The sequence below is a fragment of the Mus musculus genome, chromosome 17 (assembly GCF_000001635.26).
Source record: "Mus musculus strain C57BL/6J chromosome 17, GRCm38.p6 C57BL/6J".
NCBI classification, from domain to species: Eukaryota; Metazoa; Chordata; class Mammalia; order Rodentia; family Muridae; genus Mus; species Mus musculus.
In genome coordinates, this window is record NC_000083.6 from 12648874 (window position 1) to 12676715 (window position 27842).

Sequence of the window (27842 nt, forward strand, 5' to 3'; positions counted from 1 at the left end):
TTTCAGAAAAGTCTTTAAGGTTGGGAATTCATTTGGAACCTGGTGAATATATAGAAGTGTCTGGGAAGGCAAAGGCTTCTAGGAATCTTCCAAGTGGCCAGTCCTCCTTCCTCTCTCCACTCAGCTCCTGACACGGCATCCCTGTCAGGTATGTGGGGATTTGCCTGTTTGGACCTGAAGGTAAATCGTGTTTTCTTTGGCCTTTGATTTCCTGTAGCAACCATAAATAAAAATTTAAATTAATGAAAAATCAACACCTTGCTTGTCTGATTCTTGAGACGGGGTCTTGTAATACAGCCCTTGCCAGGCTGGGTGGCAGTGGTGCACACCTTTAATCCCAGCACTTGGGAGGCAGAGGCAGGTGGATTTCTGAGTTCAAGGCCAGCCTGGTCTACAGAGTGAGTTCCAGGACAGCCAGGGCTATACAGAGAAACCCTGTCTCGAAAAAAACAAACAAAACAAAACAAAACAAACTATATATATATATATATATATATATATATATAGTTTGGGATATATATATATATATATATATCCCTTGTTGGCCTGTCACTCACAGGAAACGCTGTTCTCAAAGTCACTATATAGATTAGGCTGCCTCAGTGTCCCAAATATTGGAATGGCAGGAATAAAATCATCATGCTCAACTTAACAATCTTGATAATGAAATTTGCAAAGTTGAAAGATGGGGAACACTGCCTAATATGGGGCAGAGAGAAGAAAAAGCCAGAGGGTGGGGATGGGTGCTATGTTATGTTGTCTCCTGGACAGGACATGGCCATCACACCCATGAGCTCACCGTAACTATGGTTACCTACATGAGCCCTATACAAGATCAAGCCAATAAGCTCAGTCAAGATTCCAACAGGCAGCACTGGTTGGATTTAGTGGGTATGGTACAGAGCAGAACAGCCATCCTCTTCCTCAGAGTACCCAGGGGAGGTGTTGGGGGACAGAGTACCTGGGGAAAGTGTTGGGGGACAGAGTACCTGGGGACAGTTGGGGGACAGTTGCAAGTGGATAGAATCAAGATATGTTATTTACATGTATAAAGCTGTCAACAAATTAAAAAGGGGGGTGTTTTGTTTGCAAAAAGAAAAAAATGCAGGAGTGTCTCAAAATGGAGAGAGCAGGAGAGCCAGCAATAGAGAAAGACAGGGCTTCACACGGACGGCTCTCATCCTGCTTTTGGTATGGCCTTTAAGTTAATGATAGAACAAAGGCTGTCTACATTAGGGTTCAGACCAAAAGTACACAGCCTCCCCCCACCCACCCACCAAGCCCTACAGGCAGGAGTGGATGGACTGAAGTGTTCCACAAAGGCTTTAAAGGATGAGAGCACGTGTTACTAATAAATCAGATGACAGAACATTAACTGCACATTCCTGTCACTTGCAACCATAAGAAGGAGGCCATCACCAAACAGAAACCATGCACGTGGTTAAACAGGTGCTCAGAGCCCCAGAGTGTCTCCGGGTGAGGTTCAGAGGGCGCCTGCTCTGGGGGCACCACTGACACAACTTACACTAGTTCCTGGGCTTGCTGTCTAAGTCAAAGGGAAGGGTCACTGGGCATGGCTGCACACCTTTAATTCCAGCACTCAGGAGGCAGCAGCAGGTGGGCCTCTATGAGTTTGAGGCCAGCCAGGGTGACATAGAGAGACTATTTAAAAAATAATAATATCAATAAAAAGAATCTTCCTTTTCCCAAAATTCCTTTGTTATTCTTCTGTGTCCAGTGTCCCTGATGCAGCATCCCTAAGGCAGTGTGGGATAACTGTACACTAAGAAGTCGGTTCTGGTTCTCTGTTTTCCTTGCATCCAGTGGCTGAGCTCCAATCCCATCCCCAGCATCTCTGAACGTCAGACTAAGCTCACGGACACCGGAAAAGCTCTCCCCACCATTAAGGTGGGATAACTGAGAATGTGCTGCAATGCTGGGACCCTTTACAGAAGATACGGCCACACCCTCCCTTCCCCGCACCACTGTCCTCACCTCCTTCCCAGGTTCTCCGCTTCTTCAATAGTCTCAGGCAGAGCCACGCCCTTGGTCTCCGGAAGTAGAAGGGTCACAGCCCCAGCACTCAGGCCCAAAACCCCTACAAATGAAACCAAGTCCAAGGAAGTCCAATGAGAACGGGCTTGTGTCCCTTACAGAAATGAGTGCAGTGGGCCAGAGGGCAGGGAGGGGATGCTGCTCATCTTTGAAAGTTATCAGAAACGTTTAGGAACGAACTGGAGGCAACTGAATAGTTAGAGAAATGCAAGAGTAAGACAAGGCAGTATTTGCCACTACAGAAGCGGATTCCAAAGGAGCTGGTATTTGAGTATTAGAGGATATTTGAAGTTGAGTGTCTCACAAAAAATGATACATCAGTTTTAAGTAGTTATTATAGATAGACAGATGGCGATAGATGACGAATAAATAGATGGTAAATAGAAAGATGTAGTAGATAATGAGATAGATACACAAACAGATGGTAAATACATACAAAAAAGATGAAAGAAAAAGCATACATAGATGATAGGCATATGCATGAATAAATGTAGAGATGACAGATCATAGGTGCATAATTATAGAGATAGGGATGCAGGCAGGGCTAGAGAGTAAGACCAACCTGTGCATGGATAAACCTGTCTTATTACTCTCTCTTATCTCTTCCTCCCCTCTGCCCTTCCTCCCTCCCTCCCTCCCTCCCTCCCTCCCTCCCTCCCTCCCTCCCTCCCTCCCTCCCTCCTTCCTTCCTCCCTTCCTTCCTTCCTTCCTTCCTTCCTTCCTGTCTCTCTCTTATTCTCTTTCCTTTCCTCTCTCTTCTATCCACTCTCTAACTTTCTCCCTCCTTTGCCTTTCCCATGCATTGGCCTGTGCCAGGCCTGGCATTTCTCTTCCCACAAGCAGACATTTATCCTTCTGCTGATGGGTAAGCAGGCCTTGGACCCCTCCTGCTCTAGGTCTGGGGACAGAAACAGTATTTCCATCGTCTTTCACCAGCCCAGCTTTACCAGCAGAGAGGACACAGAACACTGTTGATTCCCACATGTCTCTTTGTGCCCCTCCCCACTGGGCTCTCCGAGACAGGGTCTCGTGCACATCCCTTGTAGGCCCTTGGTCCTGGGGTTGTCCTTTCTGAGCCTCCAGTGTGCAGGGATGATGGATTAGTGTCACCACACTCAGAAAGGGGTCGTCATTCAACACAATCCTAGCCCAGCAATGACATACTCAGGGCCTACAAATTAGACATCCAGTGCATTAGAAAGTAGATTGTGTCAAAAGATCATCAGCCATTGGAGTGCATGATGGGTTGATTCTGGAGCCACAGGACAAAAATCTCTGGCAACTACACGGGAATTGCATCTTATTGGTTCCTGAAATTCGAGGGAGAATGAACTAGGAGACAGTCGAAGCCCACCCTTGACCCTCGATCTACAAGCAACTGCCAAGTGCTCACACAATTACCCTCCACCAGATGAAAAGAAAGAATAGCCCATAAAGTCTTACCAAACAAAATGAGGGGCAGGGCTTGCCAAACTTCCATCAGCCTGAACACCATGAAGGGGGTGAAGATCCCACCTAGGTCACACAGGGCAGAGCACACCATCATCCCGAGATTCCTGGGAAGACAGAGACCAGACAGATCACATGCATGCTTCACCTTCAAGGTGTGAACGGCATCCTAGAGCAGGCACGAGATCAGCCAGGACCCCCAAAACCATAGGAGTGGGAAGAGCTGTGCGGAGAGAAGGCGGCAGGCTAGAGTGGAGATGGGTACAGACTGATCACTGCTCAGACGGCTGAAAAATACAGCCTACCTCTGCAATTGTACTCTCAGATGCTTAGCCCTCACTCCTAGAGGCCGGCTACAGGCCGACGGAGATGAGCTAGCACGCGTGTTCTCGGACTTAAACTGCAGCTGCACTCCACTCCTGTCCCAGGGCTGCGATATGTTATCACTTGGAAAGAGAACACAGTATTTCTGTGTGGCTAAGTTTAGTAAGACCCAGAATTATACCAAATACCAATGCCTGCTCTCAACACCAAATGAGTCTGGCGCCCAGAGTGTGAAGAAGAGAACTACTGAGCACAGAGATCCCTGTGAATAAGTAGAGGGTCTGTAGTTCAAATAGCCTTTCTTTGAATCAGGAGTGCTTACAGAGTAATGGGCAGCCAAAATGACTGTCTTGTCATTTTGTTATATGCATTTGATTCAATTGACTATAAATACTGGGACTCACATGGCTGTGTGTGTATTCATAGGCACTGGGTTTGAGGTTGTTCCTGGCCATCCTGCTTCTTCTCCTACTTTCTGTGACTGCTCATTATCCTACGCACAGTGGAAAGGGTCATTCAGGAAGGAGGCAATAGGCCACCTCCATGGAAGACCAGGCTTGGTAACTGTTATTATTTAGGAAAGCATTTGCAGAAGCCTGTGTGTTGCACAGTTGGTCACTGCCTGATGGACACAGTTGGTCACTGCCTGATGCAGCCATTAGGAAAGCAGTTCTCAACCTTCGGGTCATGAACCCCTTTGTGAGTCATATATCAGATATCCTGCCTAATTTATACTATAATTCATAACATTCGCAAAATTACATTTATAAGTTAGTAATGAGATAATTTTATGATTGGAGGTCACCACAACATGAGGAACTGTATTAACGGGTCCAAGCACTAGGAAGGTTGAGACCCACTGCTTTAGGAGGCAGGGCCTAATTGCAAGAAGGTTGGTATCAGGAGAATGCCTTGAAGTGGGAGATGGGGACCCCAGTCCTTTCTGGTCCTTTCTCTCTGTTTTTCTTTCTAGCCACACATTCTGGCCATAATGCTTTGTGCTGTCTTGAGATCTCAAGTCCTGAGCCCACAGCAACAGGGTCAAGTGAACATAGACTAAAGCCTCTGAAAGAAGGTGTGAAGACAGACCTTTCCTTAAAAGTTGATCATCTTAGATATTTTGTCACAGTGACACACAGCACATTTGATAGACCATTTCTTTGAATCTGGTAACTGTGACAGAGGACTTATTTGTCCTGGCTCTTTCATTTTTAGACTCTGGACTAAAAAATACAAACATAGAAGATCCTATCTATCTATCATCTATCTATCTATCTATCTATCTATCTATCTATCTATCTATCTATCTCTATATCTCTCTGAATTTTTTGTTGTTTTCTTGGTTTGATGTTTCGTTTTGTTTTGTTTTTATTTGGTTTTTGAGAAAGGGTCTCACTATGTAACCCTCCCTGGAAGGCCTGGGAAAATACTGTATCCTTAATTTTCCTTCATCTCCTTGTGCTCAGACCAAGCAATTTCTTTACAAGTAAGACTCTAAACCATGTTCTTCTAATAAAGGAACTGGCAGAAGAAAGCAAAGAGTAGGCCGCTGTCATCTGTGTCTTCTGGCTCGGAAAGCTGCAGGCGTTAGACAAAGTAGGGAGCTGGAATGTTTCTAAGACATTTTCACAAGAACAAATGAAGAAGAAATACATTATTCATGGGGAGGAAATTTTAAGGTAATAGGCCAAATTCTAACCAAGGGCAGGTTATGATAATGGCCATTTTTTTAAAATGTCAAATAAAGTAGATGCTTTAACAATTAAAATCCTCTTCACTTCATGTTGAGAGCTTGGGGCTGGAGACAGGATCAGCAGTAAAGGCACCAAGGCTGCCGAGTCTGATGACCTCAGTTCGATCCCCAAGAACTGAGGAAGGAGAAGTGGAAGGAGAGAACAGCCTTCTGCAAGTTGAGATCAGACTTCCACACACAAACACATATACACACCTACACACATACACACAAACACACATACTCACAAACACACATACTCATATAAACCACACATACAGGCTCTCTCTCTCGCTCTCTCTCTCTCTCTCTCTCTCTCTCTCTCTCCACACACACACAAGCACACACATCTAACACACACATATCCTCACACAGTCACACAAATCACACATGTAAGCACTGGTATACACCACACACACATACTCACACAAACACACAGGCACATATACTTACACAAACCACACATGCAGGCACTCACACACACACACATACACACACACACACACCTAGAATACTGGTGGCAATGAGCTCATGTGCTGACACTGAATATCATCTGGGGCTAGGAAAAGCCTAGCTACCATGATGCTTTGACCTCCCGGGAGGACCTCAAAGTGGCTACACTACACACTGACCTCCATCCTCTACATACGCCTGGAGGATGCAAAAAAAGTACTGCATCTTGGTAAAATAGTTTTCATAAATATAAAACTAAACACAGCCCACTGCTGGTGGTGAACACCTTTAATCCCAACACTTGGGAGGCAGAGACGGGTGGATCTCTGAGTTCAAGGCCAGCCGGATCTACAGAGAAAGTTCACAGAGAAACCCTGTCTTGGAAATAAAAACACATGCTCATCTAACTGTGACCCTCCAATCCCATTCCTCTGTTCACCCGATTCAAACATGTGTTCATTCAAAGGTTTTAGGACGTGTAGAGTAGCTGACCTGTTGTCACCCTATGCTGGCAGCTAGGCTCACCCACGGATGGAGAAGCAGGAACTAAACACTCACATTCTAGAGTACTTTCCAGGAAAGAAGAAGGCACTGACACGTGCAGTGAAGTGAACACAGCCCATCACAATCAGTCGCAGAAGCCAAGCAACAGTCTACATGTCACGGCTTTTCATTTGCAGCGGTCTGGAGAAGGCAAAACTATGCAAACAGAGCCAAAAGTTGAAGAATAATACATGTAAATGTATACGTGCGTGTGACCCATACAGCACTCAAACTCATCAAGCTGTATTTCAGAAAAAGCCATTTTCACTCTCTGAATCTGAGACTTTAAGGGAAAAGAGAGAGTTCTTCAATACCAAAGCAGGACAGCAAGAGGAAAAATGATGCTGGACCATGTGAAAATGTAAAACTTGTGCTCACTGGGGCTGCAGGCCACAGAGTGGCACCCTTCTGAGTGGAAGATGATTACATACACGCCCAGCATCTGATGAGGGCCTGATATGCAGAATATATAAAGAACCACAACCCAACAGCAGCAAAGACGTTCCAATAGTAGGGAAACCACTTCACTCATCATTTCTCTACAAACAAGGAACCGAGTCACTAGGAGTGGGCCTTGGTTTTATAGTCTGACCGCACTTCCTGCTTAGTCTCTACTTCCTGGCTCCCGAGGCAGAGTGAACAGCTCACCAGCCTCCCGTGCTGACAAACTGTGCTTTCCCAACCATCATAGACTGTACCTCCTTGAGCCAGAATAAACGTTTCCTTCCTTAAGTTGCTTCTGTGGAGAATTCTGTCCCAGCACAGCTTGCAGGCTTCTTACAGAGGTGCCTTAGAAACGTTGCTCTCCAAATATGGAGATAAAGTGTAGGGCAGGGACTGAAGGAAAGGCCATCCAGAGACTGTTCCACCTGGGGATCCATCCCATATGCAGTTACCAACCCCAGACACTATTGTGGATGCTGTGAAATGCATGCTTGAAAGGAGCCTGATATGGCTGTCTCCTGAGTGGCCCTGCCAGTGCCTGGCAAATACAGAGGTGGATGCTCGCAGCCAACCATTGGACTGAGCATGGGGTCCCCAATGGAAGAGTTAGAGAAAGGACTGAAGGAGCGAAGGGGTTTGCAACACATAGGAACAACAACAATATCAACCAATCATACCCCCCCCCAGAGCTCCCAGGGACTAAGCCATCAACAAAGGAGTACACATGGCTCCAGCTGCATATGTAGCAGATGATGGCCTTGTCAGGCATCAATGGGAGAAGAGGTCCTTGGTCCTATGAAGGCCCCATAGATGCCCCAGTGTAGGGGAATCAAGGGTGGAGAGGAGGAAGTGAATGGGAAAGAGGAGGAACACCCTCATAGAAGCAGGGGGAGGGTGGATGGGATAGGGGGCTTCCAGGGCGGGGGAGCCAGGAAAGGGGATAACATTTGAAATATAAGTAAAGAAAATATCCAATAAAAAGAAAAAAGGAAAAGGAAAGAAATGTTGCTCTCTGCCTGGCTATCCGGTGGCTATTTCAGTGTCTAACCCATTTGTGGCCTCACCTGATGAATGTAGGGTACAGCTCAGCGTTCACTAGGCAGACCATCTGCAACACAATGGTGGCTCCCATACGGCCAAGACAAGCGAGGGTCACATTCAACCAATGCAGCTCTAGGAAGAAACAAGAAGATAGTTGGAGCAAGAACACTCTCTGGATGAACTGGAGCTGACAGAGGAGAAGCCTGACTGGACTGGGCTAGTTAGGACCACTGACAGCCTCACTTGGCTATATCTTCACTTAGTAAACGGATGCCCAAGAGACTTGGGGGACTTTCTGATGACATATTCTAGAAGGTTCCATCATGCAGAAGAAAGACTGAAGTGTCTGCCTCCACCAGCTGTGCAGAAATGAGCTATGTATTTCTCTGCACCTTCGTTTGCTAAACCCCCGTGGAGTGAATCTACACAGCTTGCAGGCAGTTGTGAGAGTCAGGGGTAACATGAATGCCCAGCCTGGCCACAGCAATGAAACTCTGGCTTGTAGCTATTACACAGGATGATGTTGTTAGCTCGGTACCTGAGGCACAGGTAGTGTGGTGTAGCCCTTGAACTAAACCTCAACCTAGACTTCATTTCCAAGCAAAGAAAGGAAGGTTTTGCACAGGGAGGGAGGGAGGGTACTGCGATTTATCACCCATTGCTCGGCCTGCCTCGCCACCAAAGCTCAAGTGCCCATGACTCTGACCCAGGTGCCCTCCCTAAGAAAGTCTCTATATTTACACACATGTCATCTTGGCCCTGTCCCCAGACACTGACTTCACTAGTGACATCTCAAAGAGAATGGAGACTTCTTGCCCGTGGGCACAACATGATCTCAGCTCCACTGCTCTGCCCACGGAAGATCCACACCAATTAGGCCACTGGAACTTGCTGGCATCCTTGCCCTCAGAGGACAGATACCTCTAACCTGTACTTCAGTCTGCGGCAGTCAAAGATCCACGTACACAGAAGTTTAGCTAAGTCATTCCTGCCAAGGCCACCAGTGTTTTGCTCCCAATATTGGGCTACACTTGGTGTCTCCAGTTAACTCTGGGCCCTATGCCACCTACTCCCCTAACTGTCCAACACTCGGTGCTCAGATGTTAACTGTTCCTTTAAGGTCAAGGGTAGCCCTATCCCAGACACCCATATGGTCTGCCCCACTCCACTTAGGAGGTTTAGCAAGGTCTCCCGATCCTGATGGAATCAATGCTCACCCTTCTCTGTGAGTCAGCCCATAGCAGGCACTTACTCTACTCTTTCTGATGAGGCGCCAGAACCCACCAGTGCCTGAAATGCCCTAAGATGCTTTATAGAAGCCAAAAAAGGACCACCGCAGCAAGAGGGCCTAGGAGAGAGCCAGTGGAGATGCTAAGGCCAAGAGGGTCCTAGGATCAGCAATGCCCTAGCTCTGACCATCAAAAATAAAGAAATTTTTAAAAAGGCCTCCAACCTCTATACTCCCCTTCCCAGCCTCAATGCAATGCAGTTTAAAAATCTTAATTGGGATTCTAGGAATAAGAAGATGAGGGAGAAGGGGGGAGTCTTACTTCAGAGACACTACAGAGACTTCCTTTTACACACACACACACACACACACACACACACACACACACACAACTTTCATGTCCTGACCAGGATGACTCTTGAGAAAATCCAAGATGTGCAGATCTTTCCCATAACTCCCTGCATGAGAGACTGCCAAAGCGACTCATTAGGCTTACAGTGCAGGCGCAATAAAAGGGTGTGGGGAGGAGGGATAGCCCCTCTGCCTTCATAGGAATCTATAGTTTCCACCACAAAAGGCAATGTATGTGTTCAAATTAAAGCCACCTCAAGTAACTTTGCCTGGACCCTCTACGCAGTGTGTTTGTCTTGGGTTGTAAGAATTATGAGGCAGTGCTCACACCCACCACCTGACTGCCATTGAAGACTTGCAGGACGAAGAGCTACAGAGGGCATGGGGCAACTGGAACACTCCCATGTCGCTGTAGGAAGCAGAAAGTAGCCTGGCCCATCTTTGGAAAGCTGTCCGGCGTCCACTGAAGCTAAACTTGGATGTCCCCGTGGATTCTGCTGGTGTGCTCACAGACGTGACCCCAAGAGAACAAAGGACTCATGTCCACCAAGAAGGACTCTGTGGCATAGCTCCCAGTGGACAAACACTACAGGCAATGATCACTGGGGGGATCCCACAGTGTGATGTTCATATAAAGAGTAAGACAATATTAAGAAAAACAGTAGTCTACACAGTCGTGTGACAGCATAGAAACGCCTCACGGGTATAGTGGATACAGGGGAATGGGGTGGGGGTCGGGGGAGGGTACATGCAAGGCGGCTCCATTTATCTTTCTAGGCTAATCTGTGGCAAGAGGTCAGGAAAGGTGGTTGGCAGAGCAATGGAATTGATCATGAAGTCTGCAGCCCAGGTATCTGTATGCTTAACAAATTGAGTCATTCATTCACTTAGAACACGGTCGTTATATGTTTACTATACCTCAATCTAAAACTGCTTCAAGTCTAGCCAAGGAAACGCCCTGCCTTTATTCTTGTTCCAGATGCTTATCAGAGGGTTACGACACTGTCCCCACAATTTGGTCACCTGGGAAGCGATGAAACCAGACAACTTACCATGTGGGATAAAGATCATGAGGAGGCAGGCTGCCCCCGCCACCAGATTTGATGCCGCTATTGGGTAGATGCGGCCAATGCGGTCAATGGTGACAAGGATGATAAAGGCCGCAGGGAATTCCACTAGAGAAGAATAAAAGAAGTCCAGGTAGAGGTTGGCCCCTGTGGCTCCCACATGCATGATGAGGCCCTGGTACAGCACAGCACAAGAGAACCTGCAAAGAGGAGATGACAAGTCACAAGCCAGCTCCAAGGAATCCAGTTAGCTGAACAGGACAGGTCACATGGTACAAGACACCCTGGGGTGACATGAAGAGTACCCTACTGGGATCCTTGATAGGAGATTGTGTCCCCACAGTGTGTCTCACAGGCATCTCCAATACACCTACTTTTAAAACTCCCCTCCCCCTACTCCTGGGATCTCTGAAACAAGAAGACAGGGAGAGATTGCAACTGGATATTCATTCCTATTGCTTCAAGTTCAGGTATCTGGGACTTCCCCGAGCCCCACACAGAGTCATCTCTTACACTCATTCAGGCCACGGCATAGAGAGCAGGCGTAGGCAACAAGCTAGCGCACAAGACCTGGCTTCAGGTTACTTTGTATACTTTGTGTATCTTCTCCTCTGTGGGTGGGATAGTGATGGCCTGTAGGATAGTGCTCTGTTGTGAATATTTACTGAGATAGCAGGCAAATGAGCCTAGTGGAGCTCCTGTCACACAGCAAAGGTATTACCATGGCCATCAGTGCCACCCTTCCCAAGTCAAAGATCCCCAGCTAGCTAGGTCTCTAGCTCCACAGAGCTGATTTGTCAGGCACCGTTCATGTTCTCTCTTCTCCCACCACACTGACCCCATCCATATTCCAGAAAAGCCTGGCAACATCATGTTGCCAAGTCAATGAAGACATTAAATCAGCTGTTCAAGTCCCAACTTAAAGGGACCTGCGTGTCATTAATGGGTAATGATACTACTTTGGAAACTGCCACCATTGCATAAAACTTGGCCTAGCATGGTAAGATTTTAATCCATAAGAAACTAGCATCCCAGCATGAAGAATGGCTTTCAGTCCCACACCACCAGTTAAGAAAAAACAAAAAAACAAACAACAACAACAAAAACTGTATAACTGGTCAAGCAGTCAGTGAATAAGTGCTGCCATCTTTTGGCAAAATCTGGAATTGCATCTATATTAAACTACCCCTGCCGCTGATGTCCACCACAGCTTTACACAGATTGTCTCACTTGCTTCCAGACTCCTGTGAGCTAGGCATGCTGCTTCTCACACTACCCATGAGTTCCCTGTGACACAGACTGGTACAGGTACTCCCATCTGGTCACATGACCAAGATGTCGAAGCAGCCCCCCACCCCCACCCCGGGTTGCGGTAATGAAGAAGCAGGTATGGGCTAGGGAGACGGCTCCATTGGCAAAGTGCTTTCTGTACAAGCGCAGGGCCTCGGCACTATTGTGAAAAGCCAGTGCGATGGGGTGCACTCTGCAACCTTAGAGCTGGGGCGGCACAAACAGGAAGATCCAGGAGGCTTAGCTGGCCAGGCAGTCTAGATGAGGTGTCAAGCTCCAGGGTCGGTGAGAGACTTTGCCTCAAAAATAAAGGTGAAGAGTGATAGAAGATATCTAATATTGACTCTGGGCCTCCATGGACACAGGCAGACAGACGCACGACGCACACACTAAGCAGGTAGAGAGGGTGGAAGAGAGATGGTGGGAGTTGTCCTGGGTCTGAGCCATAGGAGGCCAAGTAGGTCACAAGAAAGAATACAGCTGCCTTCCCGATGGGTTCAGAAGCCAGTGGAAAGCACAGGAAAGTCTGAGAAAGCGCGACCGCCTCGCCCTTCGCAGCCCCAAGGAGGTGGGGTGGACGCAGGCTGCTGTGGAACATGAGGTGACCCTTTTCAGTGCTCCCCACAGGATGGAAAGTACGCCCGAGAAACCGCGTGGATCCTCACGCACTTTCAAGGCCAAGTTTATATGGAGCTCACTGAGGGGCCATGTGATGGGAGCTAGGAATTGGAGACACCTTCTTGGGGGGAGTGTGTCTACGATGCAGATGAAAAACCTGGGCAGGACAGCAGAGCAATCCACTGTTCCCATCTGCAGTGGGTCACAGGTGCTACGTGGAGGAGACACACTCCTGAGTCAAACACAGAGTAGTCACGTGGACAGCTGTAACACCCATGGCTGAGCACAGAACCTCAATGAAGGAGGTGAAGGAAACCAAAGAGTGGGGAGGCCAGTGTCTAAAAAGATCAGAGGAATCCATGGAACCATGATTATTCATTAAGTAAACATTTACCACAGACCTACTATGTGCCAGGTAATACCCTACTAGCTTGCCTCTGTGTTCCACTAAACAAAGGAAAGCAAACAGGGTTCAGGGCAGTTCCTGTGTAAGAGAGGAGGCCCAGAGCCCAGCAGCTTGGTCTTAGCTACTAAGCAAATAGCATAAGACTCAGTTTGTTTTGCAAAGATAGCCATGTATTGAGAACTATCTGATGTCCAGGTAGAATTCTAGAATTCTTCCTCATGAAAGCAGGTAGGGGCCCACAAACTGCCCTTGGCAGGCATAGGGGAAAAGCGCATCTGCATGCTACCAGCTACCAGGTCCTTACCCATGAACTAAGGATGCATGAGAACCAGAGTGGGTCACAAGGTTTTCAGGTGTGAGGAAGGGTGTGTAAAGGCACTAAGCTACTGGAACCTTCTCCCCCTACCCCAGCCCAGAAGATAAGACACTTAACCTGGGCTAGCCTCAGATGCTTAGACTGAGGTAGCCTCAGACACTCTTTGTGCTTCTTCACCTTTTTTCAGTATTAAATCTCTCACCTGTTCTTAAAAACAAGGGAGCAGAAAGGCCTTCTGAAGACTCAGGCGTCAGGACTGTGCTGAGCTCCTCTCAGTGCAAGAGCTCATTGGTACCCAGCATTTGGACAGCAGCAGCCCCAAAGGATGTGCAAGGAGGATGCTCACCATAGATACATCAGGATGAGGGTGTGCTTCCTCAGGCTGGGGGTGCGGAACAGGTCTGCAAACGAAGGACTCCGCCTCTCTGAGGCATCTTCCTCAAGGCACATCATCTGGGAGAGACTCGGGCATCACCACACTTGGTCTGTGTGCACATGACAGTCCTCCAAGGAGAGACCCCATGTAGATCATGCCCCAACCCCACAGAGAGGAGAACCCCTGAACTTCAGTACCTTCAGGTCAGCAGGGGGCACCTTCCTGTTCTTCTGTGCAATTTGCTCCATTATCCTTACCGCTTGAGTGGTTCTCTTCTGAGACAACAGCCACCGGGGGGATTCTGGGACAAACCTGCAGACAAGCTCATAACTTCAGGGCCTTTTCCTAAGAATTTGCCCCACCTAACCCTTAGCAAGAGTGATCCGTTCGATGCATGGCTTAGAGCAGCCCAAAATCCTCAAGGAGGACTGTGATTCCCCTGGATGCTTGTTAATAAAGTGCTGGGATTATAGGCATACATCACTGCGTCCACTCTGAGCCTTTCTCACACAGGACTGGGAAATAGCAGCTCAGAGACTGAGTCTCCAGTGCCATGGTCTTACACAACTCAGGCATGGTTTCCTGCTAAAATCCATAAATAGCCAGGGTCCTTTCTACCAGAAAGGACCTCTCACTCTGCAGGGAGCAGACAGGCTCCTTAGACCCCATCCATCACCCAGGTAACTAACAGCTTCCAGGCAGAATCAGGATCTAGCTCAGTGTCCCGTAAGATCCGCCCTTTTCCTGCAGCGACTTCTTCCATGCACAGTACAGTCTAGCACTGTGCACTTGCTAATTCCCTTGGACCCACAAAGCACATACTTTGTGAAGATTGACACTAAAGTCAGTGGTGGCACATGCCTTTAATCCCCGCACTCAGGAAGCAGACCGCAGGCAGATCTCTGAGTTTGACGCTAGCCTAGTCTACAACTAAGGGAGTTCCAGGGCAGCCAGAGCTATACAGGGAAATTCTGTGTACAAACAAACAAACAAACAAACAATACACACTTCATTGGGGGTGTTCATGTTCTAGAATGGCTCTGTATGAATCTTCCCTAGAGAAGGTTGCCAGTGGAGAGCCCTGCCACTTATCTCTTTGCTTGTAAGCTCTCTTAACTGAGAACAAGTGCCTGCTGTGCCCTGTAGCTAGATGGCAGGCAGGGGAGAGCCTGGTTAATGGAGACACTGTCAAACATGAAGTGAGACTGGAAGGGAGAGGGGAGGGAGGGAAAGCAGGCAACAAAGAGAAGTGACCTGACTTAAAGCAGTGTTGCTCAAGGGGCGCTGGGGACTGCAGAATGTGGCAGCCATGACAGTAAAGCATCCTCTTGTCTGTCATCTCTGCGCTAGATAGTTCATGAAGACTATCTCCAAGGCTTCCCGGGGCCTCTGGGTAACACACTGTTAGATACAGGTGCAGGGCTGACTCCCTGAGGCCGTTCTCCCTGTGGTGGGCTCGGCCTTGTGTTTCTGGAAGAAAGTGCAAACCCTTCAAGATGGCCAGTCTGCCTGCAGGCTTTCCTGTGGTATCATTCTCGTATCTGAGGGTGGGGTGCTCTGTGTAAGCAATGCAACCCGCACTGTAAGGAGCCCTGGGCACATCAAAAGAATAACATGCATAGCTACGATAGAGGAAGATGTGTAAGCGCAGGCAGGCAGGAGTGACAGTGCAGATTCATGCCTCTTGGAAGGTGGCCTGTGTAGTGGCCAAGGTCAGTACACAGCTCTCCGTGACCCCAGAGCCCAGCCCTGCCAGCAGACACAGCATGGAGCAGAAAGGTCACTCAGAGCCACCCGGTCTCTGGCAGGGGAAGCATTATTACCAGTAATACAGCAGGAAGAGGAAGGTGGGCAGGGACACCGCCAGCTGGAGCCAGCGCCAGTCTGGAATGGCATAGGCCACCCCAGCAAGCCCCACTAGCCCCACTGTGAAGGCCACCTGGTACAAGATGGCTGTCGTTCTCCTGTAGCCAGAGCCGACAAACTCTGTGACTGAGAAAAAAAAAAAATGGAGGTCAGAGGGACATCCCAGAGAAGAAAGACTGAGAGTGAGGCTTGCTCCTGATTCCCGCTTCTCTTTAGCCACAGGCTTCACCTCACCCACCTCTGCTCCTGTCTGCTTCTGTACATTTTTTCCCCTCTCCTTCTCATAAAAGTCTACACTGCTGGCCTCTCCCAGGCCTGTTGCCACTCACCCTGGGCCCCCAGGTTTGCCTGGCCAGTTTGTCGCTAGGTTTTCTCTTGCTGCTCCCCTTATTGTCTTTTTACTTGCTATTTATGTCTCCCCTGCCACACTTGAAGGCCTAAGCGTCTCCTCCATGAATATTCATAGAAACTGAGCCCTCATAGAACTGAGTTAGGAAATTCTCTTACAGCTCTGGCACATAACTCTAAGTACCTTAGTATGCCTGCGGGAACCTGGCTCTGCTCTGGGCATTGGAAGGCAAGTAGAGTCTCTTGTTCCCAGGTGGAAGACACTCTCCCTCCCAATGGGAGGCATAGAATGGGAATGTGGCATTTGATGACTCCATTACAAAGACATGAGATAGCAAGGGAGGGAAATTGGTGGCTCCAAGGCAGAGGGACCACTGTTTTACCCAGGATTATTGGGAAGTGAGTGGATGGAACAGAGCCACAGGGGAGGGGAGCAGCTTAGCCTCACAGATACAGTAGGAGCGTAGTTTGGTGGCCAGGATGCCATACTTGTCTGGTGAAGGGACTGTGCGGAGAGTCAGGTGATAGAGAGAGTTGAGTGCAAAGGCAGAGGAGTAAGGCTGAGTTAGGGGACAATAGGAATACCTGGGGCTTGCAGAGCGCCAGGAGAACCTCACTCTCCATGTGGTGCCTGGGCATATTTTGAAATGAAAGTCAGTAACAAGATTCACTGTAGGAATATGGGGATACAAGGTGGTGGAGTCATGGGGTGTGTGCCTGAGCAGCTGGCAGGAGACTGGTGTGTATCACCAAGGAAGATCCACAGAGGAACCAGCTTGGAGTTGTAGGAGCCCAATGTCCTGAGGTCCTGCTGTATTAAGTAGTCAAGAAAGAAGACTGAGAAAGAGCCACCAGTGAGCAAGAGGGGACAGAGCAGAGTGCCATGGAACCAACAGAAGCATCAGGGGACAGAGGTCTTCTGAGACTCCTACCATATCCAGCTAAATCTACTTTGGCATCTGTCTGTAGGCCCCTCTCATAGCCTTGAGAGCCAAAGAGGCAGAGGGACATCTTATCTACCTCAGTGCCCCATCCCCTACCACTGTGCCTACAGGCAGCACCAGCCACATTCACAGAGGGGCTTACATCCCTGGCACTGCTCCAGGTCAGCTGGATACCCAGCCACACACCTACTTCTCAAAACAACCCACAGGATGAAAGCGACACATTTCTAAGATACTAAGGCAGAGGGACGATGTGTCTTGCCCCAAATCCTACAGCTACTTGGACCTGGAATATGGATTCAACCCCAAAAGGCCTTTCTTAATCCATTGCTCAACATATAGGTGTCATGGGTTAGCCTTCACTACCTGACCCTCACTAGTGAGGCGCCATTTCTCAAGGCAGAACCTCCTTTTGTCCCCATATACAGGATATACAGATATCTCATGTCCTCCTAGGTTTTTATCAAGTCAATATATCTGTAGCCTGGCTTGGTTTGTTGTTGTTGTTGTTGTTGTTGTTGTTGTTGTTGTTGTTGTTGTTGTTGGCAGGGGCGGTTATTAATTCTTTCTACAATATTAAAATTGTCTTCTACCTACCTCATTTCCTGCACACTCCTTGCCAAATATGACAGATGAAAGGATCTCATACCTACACAATAACAGCCCTAGTTCCTTCTCTCTCCCCCTCCCCCTCCCTCCCCCTCCCCTCCCCCTCCCCCCTCCCCCTCCCCCTCCCTTTCCTCCTCCCCTCCCCCTCTCTCCTGCTTTCCTTTCTTAGACCCCACAAACATCCATGTCTACATTTGATTCACCTCGCTGTACCCCACCACTACTTCATCCCTCATCCCCATCCGTCATGGGCCCAGGGACACCCGCCCCATCCAGCCCTTGTATAATTACTCAAGGTGTAGCCAGACACCCAGCTGCCTTTGCTGACCATGCCTTGCAGAAGGCGAAAGAGCAACATGGATGTATAGTCTGGGGCCACCGCTGTTAACACGCCAGACAGGGAGGTGACCAGAGTGGTCACCAGGAGGCAGAGCTTACGGCCAAACCTGCAGAGACAGAGAGGTACATGGGAGGAATTAAGAATCTGGGGTCAAGCATGCATATACCCCCTCGCCTACCTGACAGCCTTCTTGTGCATCTCCTAGACCAGTTAAACACATTTCCAAACTCCACATGTCTAAGTTGGAACGCCTACCTCTGGCATAAGCCCAGGCCCACAGAGAGCTGAGACTGACTGCTTGCAAACCAAAATGCCCCATGGCTACCTCCCCGCTCAAAGCATAACATTTCGATTCTCTCAGCCCTGCTCCTCCATCCAATCTGCATGCCCCTTGCACAACTGCCCAGCTTCCCTGCCGACAGTCCCACAGCAGCCTGAAGCCCCAACTGTCACATCTTGCCTGTACTGCCCTCTGCAATAGATCCTGGCCAACCACACCCCTCATCCCTGTCCACTCTCCAAAGCCTGGCTCAAGTGGACCGCCTTCACATACCTGTCTGCAATGTAACCCACAACCAGGGAGCCCAGGAAGAAGCCCAAGTTCACACAGGACTGAAAAAGGTCCACTTTCCAGGCGTCTCCACACACCAGGTTAAACTGAAGCAGCAGAGAGAGAACACAGCTGAGAATCATGGGAAAGCCTACTCCATCCTCCACCAGCCTGCCACATGGAAGTTCATCTTCCCAGGCGGGATCAGTTGTGTCTAAAACACCAGCCTAGGCCTAGCCCCACCACACCCAGCTTCTTCCCAAAACCTTTGTGTCTGTGAAGACAGTTGCTGCTGGCTGTCACTGGGCAAAACATCATTCTAAAAAGAGCAAGAACCGTGTGACACGCTCGGAGGAGTTGTGGCTGCCAGGACATCTCTCCATAGGGAAATACAACCAAGGCCCATGGAGATGGCTCAGGGGGTAACTCGAGCAAGTGTGGAGACCAGAGTTCAGATCCCCAACCCCCACGGGAAGAGCTGGGTGCAGCAGTGCATGTCTGTAGCCCTAATGCTGGGCAGAGGAGACCCGCAGTTCCCAGGGACTTGCTGAGCAGCCAAGCTAGCCAAACTATAGAGCTCTACATGCAGAGGCAGATCCTGCCTCACTAAATAAAATGAATGGCGCTAGAGGAAGACACTCATGACCAACCTCTAGCCTCTATAGGCAAGCACCTATGTGTGAACACAGACAGACAGACAGGCACGCGCGCACACACACACACACACACACACACACACACACACACACAGAAACCCAACCACGTGCAAAGTCGTGTAACAAAGGAAATGCAAAGCCCAGCATGGTGGCCCGTGCTATGATACTAGTATAGACAGGAAAGTAGAGGCAGGAGGATCAGGACTTCAAGGTTATCTATCCTCAGCTACAAAGTAAGTTCAAGGCCAGTCTGGCCTCTGTAAGACCCTATGTCAAAAAGAAAAAAGTCTTGTTTGTCAGAGAACGTAGATATTATATCCTTAGCTGAGCTCTGTTACTAAAGAAGCAATAAAACAGAAGAGCCCAGGCTGAGGCAAGACACAGGGCCTTTCTGGCCTGTGGTGATTCCCCTGGAGTCCAAACAATCGGGGTAAGATGAAAATGAAACTCAGTTGTTGGGGGACCCACATGAAGACTGAGGTGCCCATCTGCAATATATGTGGGGGACAGGGGTTCGTGCTCTGTCTAGCCCGTGTAAGCTCTTTGGTTGATTCAGTCTCTGAGAGCTCCCAGGGGTCTAGTTTACTTGACTGTGTTGGTCTTCCTGTGGAGTTTCTATCACCTTCAAGGGCCCTCAGTCTTTCCCCCAATTCTTCTATAGGGGCTGTCCCTAAATCTGATGCCTGTCTGTGGAATCCATTCCCCTAACTGGGCTGCCTTGTATGGCCTCAGTGGGAGAGGATGTACCTAGCCCTGCAGAGACTTGTGGCGCCAGAGTTGGGAGATAACAGTGGGGGAGGGGGAAGACAGGAGGGAGGGGGCACCCTCTCAGAGGAAAAGAGGAAGGAGGAGGGGAGGTGGGACTGTGTGAAGGGGGACCAGGAGGGGGGACGGCAATCGGATGTAAAATTAATTAATTAATTAATTAATGGGGGAAAAAAGACAAGAATGGAATGCAGCCTGATTTTATTGTAACCAGAGGTTTAAAAATAAAAAATAAAAAAGGTATTCAGATAACAATGAACTCAGTCCCATGGGCACAACAATTTAAGACGTGTTTACACTGAGACTCTTTATGAGTACATCTGGCTTCTTTCACAAGAATGGGTACTGTTGACTCAGAGATAGTGCCCAAGATTTAGGGGCTGGGGAGCTTGGCTGAGGTAAACAAAATGCCTGGAGGAGTCTGAATTGTCTGGGCCCAGAGATAACACAGAGTCACTTAGGCTGCTGTAAACACAAGTGACATCACTCACAAGATGGGCTTTACGGCCATAAAAGCAGTTAACGGTGATTTAGGGGAAAGGGTCTGGGATAAGTAAAAACAAGAATTCTGGAAGATGCAGGCAGGGCCTTTTCTCATCAGACATCAAAGGATGACCAGCTTGTAAAACCATCTCTTTCCTGGCATTCCGGGAAGAGCAGCTACATACCCCAGACCCCCCATTGAAGAGCCCAGCTGTGTTTAACTTTCCTGGCTTCTCCAGTGCTTATCTGTATGCACAGGGTCTGTTTTGCCCTCTACACTGGCCCAAAGCACAGGGCTCATTCTGAGCAGGGCTGGGGCCTGTGCACAGCTGGCTCACTATCTCTTGAGAGCTGAAGGAGGCAGACTGGTCAGACTCCAGGACACTGGGCATGAGTGCTGAATAAGGCCTCTGGCCTTCCCTAGGGTTGGCACAGCTCTTCCTACCCTCTTGTCCTCTCTGTCCCTCTGCTCTGCACTGTGAAGCCATGGCTTGAGCAGCCTGCAGCAACACTTTGAGGTATGAGAGCAATGGATCAGATCACCAAGCAACTTGAGGCCCCAGTTTCCCAGTGGAAAGCATTCGTGCTGTGTCCCTCCAGGGCTGCTGTGAGCTCTGGGGGGAGGGGGGGTTAGGAAACTGGTAAATGATGAAGCATTTTAATTTAAATGCTCAGATCTTATAAGTTCATCCCGTGATTCTAAAGTTGGCCTTTGAGCTATGCCCTTGCCCTATCACAGGTTCAAAGACTTCAAGTCTTAGAGAACTCATCTGGCTGAGGTTGCTGTGCCTGGCCCGTTCATTCTGTGACACAGCCCCTTGCTTTTCTGAAAGATTCACAAGGTTGACATTGCCACTCAACTCCAGGAAGAAGGAGCAACCTTGCCACCCCTCATCCTGTGCCCAGACCCTGCTGCTATCTGTCACTCTGGGGGGGGGGGGGCGATGAGCTCCTGAACAGTGTCTCTTGGATTCTCTCTGCCTATCACATCTCACACACACCTACATGGGGTGTTTCACAGACCCATTCAACGTGTCCTTCTGAGGCCCGAGTTCTCCAGGTTTCTCCTTGAGCTGTGCTCTGCCAATAGGACACAGTGGGACAGACCATCCTGGGTGTCCTGGGCATCCAACGTCCTATATGTTCATCCACACAGTTGTCACTTTGTAGGTCCATTCTGTCCCATGACAATGTTCTGTCTGTCACTAAAGCCACCAGGGGATGGAAAGCCCATGGGACTTCTGCCCAGGCCTCAGTGTGATCTTCTCTTGACCACTGTTAGTTTTCTTTTCTTTTAGTTTTTTGTTTTGTTTTGTTTTTGTTTTTGTTTTTTTAAGATTTATTTTATTGTATGCATGTGAGTACACTGTCACTGTCTTCAGACACACCAGAAGAGGGCATCGGATCCCATTACAGATGGTTGTGAGCCACCATGTGGTTGCTGGGAATTGAACTCAGGATGTCTGGAAGAGCAGTCAGTGCTCTTAACCTCCAGCCCCCACTGTTGGTTTTCAATCTGATCTTTGCAAGTCACCATTGCTATAGGATGTTCTATCCCCTTCCTCAAAGGTGGAGATGACCACTCTGCCCTGGGGCTGCGTGTGGATCCAAAGAGATGCCATAGCCAGAGGAAGCCTGCTTGTCTTGACTCAGTGTTGCCCCCACTCTCTGAGAACCAACACTCCCCCAAGCCTTGTCCAGTATCAACATCTAGAGGCCTTGCTCCCAAACTCCACCCATCCACTGTACCCTAGACACATTTGTGCCCCTACAGCAAGCCCCAGCCCACAGAGAAGGTAAGGATAGAGGGCATGGGGGTTCCCAGGCCTCTGTGCTATGCCTGCTGGGGTTGCACCAGGGCTAGGTGGCTTTTCCAGTGTACAAACCAACCTTCCCAGTTTGCCTTATCAGAGTCACCCAGGGCCCTTGTTCAAACACCCATCCTCTACAGCTTCTACCTCAGTGGATCACAAATGCAAGTAAGTTTGGGAAGTACCAACGTGGCCACCTCAGCTGACCTCTGTTCAAAGGCTGCTCTCTATTGCTCAATGCCTACAACCCAGAAACCCCACCTGCTCTCTGGCCTGATATGTGGGCTGTGGTGAAGCTGGGGCTCACAGAGCATGGAAGGGCAGCAAAAGTTAAGGAACATCTTATTCCTTCCTCGAGGGAGCCTTATGATCCCAATCCCTCAGTCTTGGGGTGGGACCTAAACAAAGGTCACTTGTCTTCCTTCCTAAAGCAAGTTCCAATGTCCAAGGCAATGATGAGTTAAAAATTAGTTTTGCAGAAATGAGTAACTACACTTAGCTCCCGATCTCTCTGAATTGGGATAAGAAGGGAATCGAGGGGAGTTTGAAAGCAGTTGAAATGGAAAAACAAATAGGAGATAGCACCTGCCCAGACCAGTCTCCACTGCCCTCCTGCCTTGCCTTACATGCACATGTTGTGTGGGTGCACATGTGTGCGTGGCATGTGCATGCATGTGCACAGAGGCCAGAGGTGAACATTGTCTTCCTCTATCAATTTCCACCTCATTTTTCTTTTTTGTGTGTGAAATGTGTTTGTGTGTGTATGCTGGTGTGTGTGTGTGTGTGTGTGTGTGTGTGTGTGTGTGTGTGTGTGTGTATGTGTGTGTGTGTGTGTGTGTATCCATGTGTATGGTGTGTGTGCATGTGTGTGGGACGACAGGTACACACATGCTATGTATACATCTGGAAGTCATAGGACAATCTTGGGTGCTAGCCTTACCCTCCACTTTGTTTAAGAGAGGGTCTCTTTTTTCTTTTATTTAATGTGGGATGGGAGTGTGTGAGTGTGTGTGTGTGTGTGTGTGTGTTTACATGTGTGTGTGTGTGTTTACATGTGTGTGCGTGTGTGTGTGTGTGTGTGTGTGTGTGTGTGTTTAAGAGAGGGTCTCTTTTTTCTTTTATTTACTGTGGGATGTGAGTGTGTGAGTGTGTGTGTGTTTACGTGTGTGTGTGTGTGTGTGTGTGTGTGTGTGTGTGTGTACATCAGAGGACAACTTGCAGGAGATGATCTTCTCCTTCACTTCCAGGGACTGAACTCAGGTGGTCAGGCTTGGTGGCGAGGACCTCTACCAGCTGAACCAGCTCACCAGCCCTTCATTCGTTTACCCTTATGTGCACCAAGCTAGCTGGCCCACAAGGTTTGAGGGACTCTTTCCATTTCCCATCTCACTAGAGGAGCAATGGGGTACAGCTACGTGCTACCATACCTGGCTTTTAACAGGCGTTCTGGATGTCTGAAGGCAGATCTTGTGTGTAGACACTGGGTCTCTTGATTGCACAGTACAGTACTTCACCAAATGCGCCCTTTCCCAGCCCTCACATCTGTGCTTCTTATTACCCTTGAATGCTTCCAGATGGATACCACACTGGCTTTCAAACTCAGCCCGGCACAATGTTCTTTCTTTCTTCCAAAGCCAGGCCCCCACTGTCCCTCCATGTGCCACTACAAAAGCCAACATAGTCACCAAGCTCGAGCCTCCCCATGTGTGAACAGTCAATTCTTCCTAAGACACTTTCTGCCATTTTCAGTCTCTCCCCTCCCCTCTACCCCAACCTTACAGGGCACCACCTCGACACTCGCCCAGATGTCTACTTCCTCCTTCCTCAATCCCTGGCTCCCCAGCTTCCTATCTCACTCCCCTAAGCCAGAACCCTTCAATTAGACATGACCCATAAACCCCACCTGGGCCTCTTACATCCTATGTTGGGTCCTACAACATCTGTGTTGAATGCTGTTTCTCAAATCACTTTACTTTTTTATCTCTTTGTGGGTTTTTTGTTTTGTTTTGTTTTTTAAGATAGAATCTCATATCACCCAGACTGAGCTAATGAACAATGAGGTTGCAGATAGTATATGATATTTTCTTCTGATAACTGATGTTGGAAATACAAATATCACATAGGATTTTTAAGTTACATAATATATAATATAATTTTATTACATAATTTTATTGAAAAATAATTATTATACTACATCCCTTGAATATTTGTATTTACATAATATAATATACAATTATATAATATGATAATATACATTATATATATAATATCATTTATATATAAAGAGATGTTATTCAGGTATGGTAGTTCATACCTTAATTCCCAGTACTTGGGAGGCTGAGGCAAGAAGGGTCATTGTGAGTTTGAGGCCAGCCTGTGCTACATAGAAAGAGTTGTTGTTTATCTCAACTTCAACTGGGCATGCTTTATTTCACAGCAACTCTACCCTGCTGCCCAGTGTAAGTGGCCTTGTTTAACTAGAGGAACAGTCCCATCTAAGCCTGGTGGGTGGCTCTGAATCAGGTTAGTGATAGGTTTGAAGGCTTCACAAGAGATGGGAGATGACAAGGCAGCTAAGAAAGAGCTCAGGTGGGCCTGGGAAATATAACTCAGTTGGTAGAGCATTTGCCTAGCATACATGAGGCCCTGGGTTCTAGTCCCAGGACAGCATAAACTGTGCAATGGTACATAAACACATGTAATCCAAGCACTCAGGAAGTAGAGGCAGGAGGCTCAAAAGGCCAAGGCCCTCTTTTCCTACATAGTGAACTTGAGACTCGTCTGAGCCCAGCCAAACAAAGGGTATACCAGGACCAAGGAGACAGTTTTGGTCGGCTGCTAGATCTCCCAGCAAAGCATCCCTGCCAGGTAAGCCATCTTAACTTGGTGTCTGTCATTGGAAGAAGTCTGAGATGGGATATCTTATAAATCGAGGTGTCTAGCACTCATTCTGTAGGTAACCAGAAGCAGGCCAGGGGGAAGAGACACTGGGCTTCCTCCCAGAGGCAGCCCTGCCTGTATTGACGTTAAAACCTTTAAGGAAAAGGGAAGAAAGAAGGAAGGGATCCTAAGAAACTCTATGTGCATGTGTGGGGGCAGGGCTGGCTGGGGGAGGACCATGGCCCACGTGAGCTGTGCCCTGGCCACAGCCGAGATATTTCTAGCATAGCTTCTGAGCCTGGGCCTGATGCTTGTCCATGGGACAAACCTCCCACACTGTCAGAAGAGTCCATGAAGGGGATAAACATCTACTGCCACTTTCTACTAAACTGCCCCTCCCTCCCTCCCTCCCTCCCTCCCTCTCTGGGTATGGTGGCAAAATCTTTAATCCCAAGCAGTCTGGGAGGCAGAGGATCTCTGTAAATTCATGCCCAGCCTGATCAACAAAGAGAGTCCAGGCCAATGGGGGCTACACAGTGTCTCAAAACAAAAACAAAAACAAAAACAAAAACAAAAACAAACGAACAAACAAACAAAGACTCTCAAAGCCAAGTGCACAAATAGGTAACATAATGGTGGGGTCAATCCCCTTGGATATCCTCACGGCACCTCCAGGCCATCAACAGTGTAATTGTGTTTACGTTTGAGGATCATCTTCCTGGTTTTCAACTGATCCTTACAACACAGGGGGTGGAGATATTGTGATACGGCCTGCTACAGAGAAGTCAAGGCTCAGAGAAACTGAGGCACTTACCCAGATCTATCCAGCTGATAGGAGGCCTGGCTGGTGTCACATAGTCTGATGGGGCAAGCTGAGGCAATTCCCATACTATCTCTCTGGCCAGGGTTTAGGCCACCTGTTACCACCTGAGGAGATGAGGGGATTCCACAGCACCAACCACAGGGAAGCAGGCACAGGGAAGACTGTAGATTCTGGGATGGGTCAAGGACAGAAAGTGATGCTCTGAGCCAGTGAGACGCTCAGAAGGACAAGGTGCCTGCTGCCAAATCTGATGACCAGAGTTTAGTCCCTGGGACCCACAGGGTGGAAGGAGAGAACTACACGCTGTTTTATGACCATGATAAACCCACACACACACGTGCACACGTATACACACTATGACATGTACATACCCACATGCATATACATACATATATACTTATAATTAAATGTAAAATATTCTTAAAAAAAACAAATCAACCAGGGACCCACATAGCAGCTATGCCTCAGTGTCATCAATTGGTGAGACGAACACAGAGGGCCAGGGCACAGCCCGCTCCCTCTCAGCATACAGGAAGTTGGGCCTCTCCTTCCTGCCTCAGAAAGACACTGATTTGCTTTCAATGTGTACATTACCCATTAGTACCTCAGTGACGATGGAGGAGCCGGGAGTGTCGTACACCCAGCCATGCTCGCAGGGGCTCAGTGGCAAGTGGCTCCTGTTGGCAGCCAGGCTGGACAGTGGGTCCACACAGTCAAGGGTGCTCTGGTTCCAGTCCACCTCATACTTCATGCATTGGCTGAGGAAGGAGGCCTCACCCGCAGACCCCAGGCCCGGCACGGTGTAGTTCAGCTCCTCTGCCGGGCTCCAGCCACACCGCTGGCTCAGCTCGGCCACTCCAGGACTCCGGCAGTGGTGGTCGGGGGTGAAGCCCAGGAAAACGATGCCCACGTAGATGGGAGCTAAAGAAGCTGAGATCAGGCATAGCAACAGGAAGGCTTGCTTCTGGAACCAGCCAAACTCTCCAACGTGCTCCAGGACATCGTCCACGGTGGGCATGGCTGGGTAGGGCCCTCACCAACTCAGCCAGGCCTGCTCTGGACTGCCACTGGGGGTTCGTGCAGCGTCTCATTTAAAGTTCTTGGAACTGCGGTGGCTTGAAATCAAGTTGCTGTTCAAGCCTGATACATCTGGAAGGCAACCAACCAGAAACAACCTTTTACCCCGCGATACCAGTGTGAGAGCCAGGGCAGGGATACACGAGGCTTACCTGAAGACTTGTTTGCTCTTCTGGGAAGTGAGCCAAGGCTCTGGCCTGGCAGGAGGAAGCAGGCAAACAGGCTTGAGTGTGCATAGTCACACACACACACACACACACACACACACACACAGACACACACACACAGACACACACACACAGACACACACACACACACAAAATCTCTCAGGACCTTCTGAAGAGCAATTCTATTACTTCTGCGGGCTAGGTAGGACAGCTTGCTTGGCATGTACGAAGCTCTGGGTTCAATCCCCAACAGCACACAAACTAGACATGGTAGTTCATACCTGTAATCCCAGCAGGCACGTTTGGGATCAGCCTGTGCTACGTGAGATCTTGTCTCAAAAACTAACTAAGATACTCATGACCATCATTTTTCAGGGATGGCAGGCCACCGTTAGGTAGCCTTGAGCAGGACCAAATGGCAAATCCCAAGGATGGTACCTCTGTGGTCACCCCCACACAGATTGGCTATTCCACCTTCTAGTACTCTCTTTCCTTTGTGGGCCCAATGAAGCCTAGCGGCCTAGCTGAGAAGCCCACGCAGCAAAGAGGTAAGGGCTGAGGGAACATAGACAATGACCAGTGAGCAACTGAGACCCTCAGCCCTCAACCAAAGGAACTGAATCCTGCCAGCCTTCGGGTCAGCTCAGCACCTCATCTCCCTTTAAACAAGCCTTGCCGTTAGGCTCATCCCATAGTCTTTAAAGGTTCAAGCACTTAGAAATTCATCCTCTTTTAAAATATCCAGTCTCTTTTAAAAATCAAATGTCTCTCAACTGTAGACTCCAATACAATAAAAAAAAATTAGTTAAATACTTTTTTACTTCAAGAGG

The 27842-nt window shown here is 48.6% G+C and overlaps 1 protein-coding gene across 1 annotated transcript; it reads right to left on the minus strand.

Annotated features, from left to right (window-relative positions):
• Nucleotides 1–26965, minus strand: Slc22a1 (solute carrier family 22 (organic cation transporter), member 1). The gene is made up of 11 exons (NM_009202.5): nt 26373–26965; nt 18354–18457; nt 17752–17906; nt 15517–15685; nt 13891–14005; nt 13664–13770; nt 10673–10887; nt 8065–8173; nt 3499–3611; nt 1996–2098; nt 1–211 (listed from the first exon to the last, which is right to left on the minus strand). Exons 1-11 carry the CDS (start codon nt 26784–26786, stop codon nt 145–147), a joined length of 1671 nt encoding a protein of 556 aa, NP_033228.2. The 5' UTR covers nt 26787–26965; the 3' UTR covers nt 1–144.
• Between the last annotated feature and the right edge of the window lie 877 nt (nt 26966–27842).